The sequence below is a fragment of the Rhagoletis pomonella genome, unplaced genomic scaffold (genome assembly GCF_013731165.1).
Source record: "Rhagoletis pomonella isolate Grant_MI unplaced genomic scaffold, Rhpom_1.0 Rhpom_scaffold_06913, whole genome shotgun sequence".
NCBI lineage: Eukaryota > Metazoa > Arthropoda > Insecta > Diptera > Tephritidae > Rhagoletis > Rhagoletis pomonella.
In genome coordinates, this window is record NW_023465444.1 from 90 (window position 1) to 4,815 (window position 4,726).

General features: G+C 40.0%; 1 protein-coding gene across 1 annotated transcript; it reads right to left on the reverse strand.

Moving 5' to 3' along the window:
- Positions 1-1,048: 1,048 nt before the first annotated feature.
- Positions 1,049-3,662, reverse strand: LOC118755641 (facilitated trehalose transporter Tret1-like; the record flags this gene model as incomplete). Its single annotated transcript, XM_036490467.1, is given in 4 exon segments — positions 1,049-1,237; positions 1,294-1,968; positions 2,044-2,273; positions 3,430-3,662. Coding segments are annotated over 3 exon segments (1,041 nt in total), but the record flags the coding sequence as incomplete, so codon positions are not given.
- Between the last annotated feature and the right edge of the window lie 1,064 nt (positions 3,663-4,726).

A 4,726-nucleotide genomic window follows, 5' to 3' on the forward strand; every position in this document is an offset into this window, starting at 1 on the left:
AACACTTGGCAAAACGGAAACCCAAACCGGAACGTTATTTTGAATCGGTTTCATTCCTTGGTTTTTACTCGCTACAACGCTAAAACTTTGATTTGAATCCATTTGTAAAGATTTTAGAATATTCGGTAAAGGTTAGCAGAAGTCGTTTTGCCAGTTATCTAAGATTTTCAGATCTTAAATTTTATGTTAACGACCCTGCAAGAACAGTGGCAATCATATGACCGGCAAAATGACGGACGATCCTGATAGAAATACTCGTCATTACTTTATATGAAAGTTTCTATCAAAATATAAAGGGAAATGTGCAAAATTTGATGGAAAAAATCGTATACATGTGAGTCATCAATGATATAAACATTGGCCACAAATGAATAATCATGCTTGATGGGATCTTAGGTCAGTATTGACAAATCATACTTGCTATAAAATTTGGTCAATTATGACCCATCAATTGTGGGGTTTCGACGTCATATTAAACAACATGAGCTTTTCTCAGCTCATTTCATTACTGAAATTTCTTGTTTAATTTTAAATCACTTTAATTTCCTTTAAAATACTTATCGTTCATTTATTCGCACTTTCTCGCTTAAATTTTCGACCGCGTCCTTTCACTTCTACAATTTTTTAATTGTGATTTATAATGATTTACATATTTGCTTTTCTTGTGAAACTTTCCATCGTCAGTTACAATCATATGACCAGTCAAATGGGCTTAATTTAGATGGTTCCAATCGCGGAAAACTAAACCTATTCACACCGGTTTATTGGTATCTTCTGTTCGAAGGCGAGAGCTCTTTGTGCATTTTTACGTTGCATTATTGATGAAATTTTGATCGATAATTATTTTTTTATAGATAATAAATGCAATACGAAAAGAGGAAAGCAGGTCGAACACAGGAGTTGAAAGCCTAATGATTTTTAACTCCGAGCCCGAACACCTGAACAAATAAACCTCTCGTAAAGCGACATTAGAATGGTCGAGATCGCTGAATCTCAATACTCCAGTGATAAGCGCACTGATTAGAATTTCAATTCTCCGTTTACATACCTTTGTTGGTAACATTTCGCTGGGAATTAACGACATAAGCGGATACATGCCCAAGTTTGCGAAGAATGTGTGCAGCAGCAGCAACCCGGATACTAACCATTGAAATGGACCTCGAACTTTCATTGCAATACAGACAGCTAAGCATATCGCTGCACAACCACAAATCAATGCCGACGAAAAGAGCAGAATCTGGAAAAATACCGCATGTGAAATGACAAGCGTCTGCTGACCTTACAGCAATTTACCTTTCTTCTGAGCACCGAAGCTAACCACACGACAATTGTGGCTGCAGCAAACTGCACGAAAGCTAGAATTACAACGCTAGAATCTGGGGAAAGGCCACCGAAGACGTCATTTGCCAATATCTCATCTGACCACGTGAGTATAACATGGATTCCACTCAGCTGTGCGCCCACAATCAGTACAAGAGTTATCAGTGTCACCTTTACCAGGTATGTTTGCGGCACATTCGCTTGTGCGATGACATGCTTTTCCATGTTGCTCTTGAGATCCTGCAATTCGCGCAAATAATCGGGACGATTGCGAACGCTCATACGACGCACACCGCGAAACCACCGCAAAGATTTCTCCAAATCCGACATATTTCCTTTGCGCATATGGAAGTATGGAGTCTCCTGACTAAACGGGAAGACCAGTGTAATGGCACAAGAGATACATATGGCTACCACGCTAACATATTCATATTGCAAATGTTGGTCGAGTAGAAATCCAAAGAGCATACCCACTGTGCGCCATTGTTCTATTGTGGCGAGAAGACTAGAACTATTGTGCTCCTCGGATATCTCGGCTATGAAAATAGGCAGCACTGCAAATGTGGCGCCACCTGCCAAGCCACCGAAAATACGTGAGGAATAAATGTGTAAGATATCATAGGCGAAATGCACACAAAACCAACTCGGCTGTGAAGAAAAAAAGTAAATACATAAATATTTATTGTAATGGTCAAGACCATACCTCAAAACGTGCATGCTTACAATTTGCAATAGACCGCTTAGAAGTAGCACCGCTCGCGGTCCTAATCTTTGCGAGAGGAAGCCGCCGATGAGTGCACCCACAGCGGCGCTGGCGAATAGGTAACCGGAAATCCAAGATGCATCATCTGCGTTGACAATGCAATTCAGTGGTGATTGCTCAGCCTTGTAGAGTTTCATGTGTGGAGGCGTAATGCCGAATAGCAGGCCGAAATTCAATCACAATAAATTACCTGAAACATAAAAAGTGGTAAACATGAGATTTTAACTGCTGCAGTATGGGTAATAGGGCCGTCAGAATGGTTCCTTTCCGCCCCTTTCGCAAATACATGCAACTAACAACACTGAGTAAATTGTGTCGTTTTGTTTAGAAAACGCCAAAACAAGAGTTGTCGTATTGAATGGCAGTAGCCCTGGATTTCAAAATGTAAAAATAGGTGCGTTCGTTTAAAATTTCCAGTAAAAACCAACCAACCGCCAAATTCCGGCGAAATGTCATCTGTTCTCTCACAAGAGAAAAACATCCCAAATAGTACGCGAACAGAAAATTTGCAGAAACTTTCAAGTTAGACGAATAGCTGAATGAAATTTTGTTTACATTCAAAAATGTAAAATCTAAAACGTACGAAAACTCATTACAAAGTGGTATCCTAACACAGTTTATTGATTAAACAAATAACTACTTACTTCTTAGAAGTTTAATTAGTCGCATTTTGTCATTTTTAACTTCCAAACCATCAAATTCAATTTTGTGATTTGCGTAAATTCAAACCAGCTGTTTTTGATCAGCTGTTTTCCTGTTGGCAAATTGCTGTTGGCAAAAATTTTTCCAGCAGAAACCAGCAGCTTCCGCTCACAATGAAATGTCACTTTGCTCTCTCAATTTCCCCTACTTTGCAAGTTTTTTGCGTACGCGAACGCAAAAACCTGCAAGTTTTGGTTGAACTTGAACAATTAACATCTACGCGAATGCAACTAATACAAAGCATCTGTCGCTTCGGAACTTAGTCGTACAGGGTGGTAGTACGCATCTCTAATCACGCGACCTCGCCGGCCGCCCAACCAGAAGCAGATTAAAGCGTCCAACGTGCGGAGCTTCATTTGAAAGTAGCATCCTGCCGTGGTTAAATATGTACTTGGATAGATCACATCTGCTGTGGTTCAGAAATAAAAAAAAACTCGATGCTTTATATGTTTCCCGATCTCCTCTCCGTACTTTTGACGTTTGGTACACTCGTCACAACTGCAATGCAAGTAGCGGATAGTGATCACTTGATTTGTATTGAAGCTACGTTATGCGCGTGTTGTCAGTTGGGAGTGTTTACTGGACGATCGGAAGACTGCTCAACCTGACAAGTGCTGAAGTTTGTGGGCAGCAGCTAAACTTACCGACAATTGTTGCAATACTCTGGATCGTAGGACCCTTTAAATCCTTTGGTAGACACATTTTTGATAATAGTTTCGCTCACTTCTTTCCTTCTCCTCCCCTCTTTTACAACACCTTTTACTACTGCTAATTTTACTGCACACTCCTACTAAAATTAGACCGTTTAATCATTCAACCGAGTGGATGAGCGTACGAATTGCAACTGCTTCCTTCTCGCTCTCATGACCGATTAATATGCAATCTCAAACAGAGTCTTTAACCAAATGCGACAAATGATTGTGATATCCCAGCAAACATTTGGAGTCATAAATAAGTCTTCAAAGAGTCCTATTTCGGAGCCTTTACGCTCATAATGAGCTCATTTAAGAGTCCGATATGAAGATGTTTCCCTTCCTGCGAATGTAGACTTACATATATGAGCTGAAATTCATACATCAAATGAGCCCAATATGAGTAATATTGGACTTTTGTTGGCCTTTACGCGTTGGCGACGGCGAGTACCGCAGACGATAAACGATGAGCTGTATGAGCTTTACAACGATATGGACATAGTGCAGCGAATTAAAATACAGCGGCTCCGCTGGCTTGGTCATGTCGTTCGAATGGACACCGACGCTCCAGCTCTGAAAGTATTCAACTCGGAACCCGCTGGTGGTAGCAGAGGAAGAGGGAGGCCCCCACTTCGATAGAAAGATCAGGTGGAGAAGGACTTGGCTTCACTTGGCGTTTCCAATTGGCGTCAGTTGGCACAGAGGAGAAACGACTGGCGTGCTTTGCTGAACTCGGCCAAAATCGCTCAGGCGGTTACAGCGCCAAAAAAGAAGAAGAAGAAGTTTTTAAAATATTTATTTTATGACGAGGTGGTTTATTTTGTGAGAGTCAACAATGAAGTCTCTACGATGATCAGAACCCGAGATATAACAATTTGAAGAAGTACGTGATTATTTAGTCAGAATCACGAAAACATCCAAAATTTTACAGATCATATATCCGGAGAAAAAAGGAGAAATGTGAAGGAAATACGTGAAGGATTTTTTTGTAATGGCCATCTGATCTATACCGTTGTTTCAAATTTCAAAAATGAGATGCTAATTATAGAACTGGACCTGTAAATGTGCAGCAAAACTTTATTTGTTTTTTAGAACTTTTTTTTAGCGGTGGGCGAGATCTTTCTTTACTCAGAAATGGTTGGATGATTTAGAAGAAACATTTGAAATATTTTATTAGGTTTTTGATAGGGTTGCCATAAGTTTTAAAAGTTAAACTCAATTTTGATGTTTTAACGCCATGAGTGTTCAC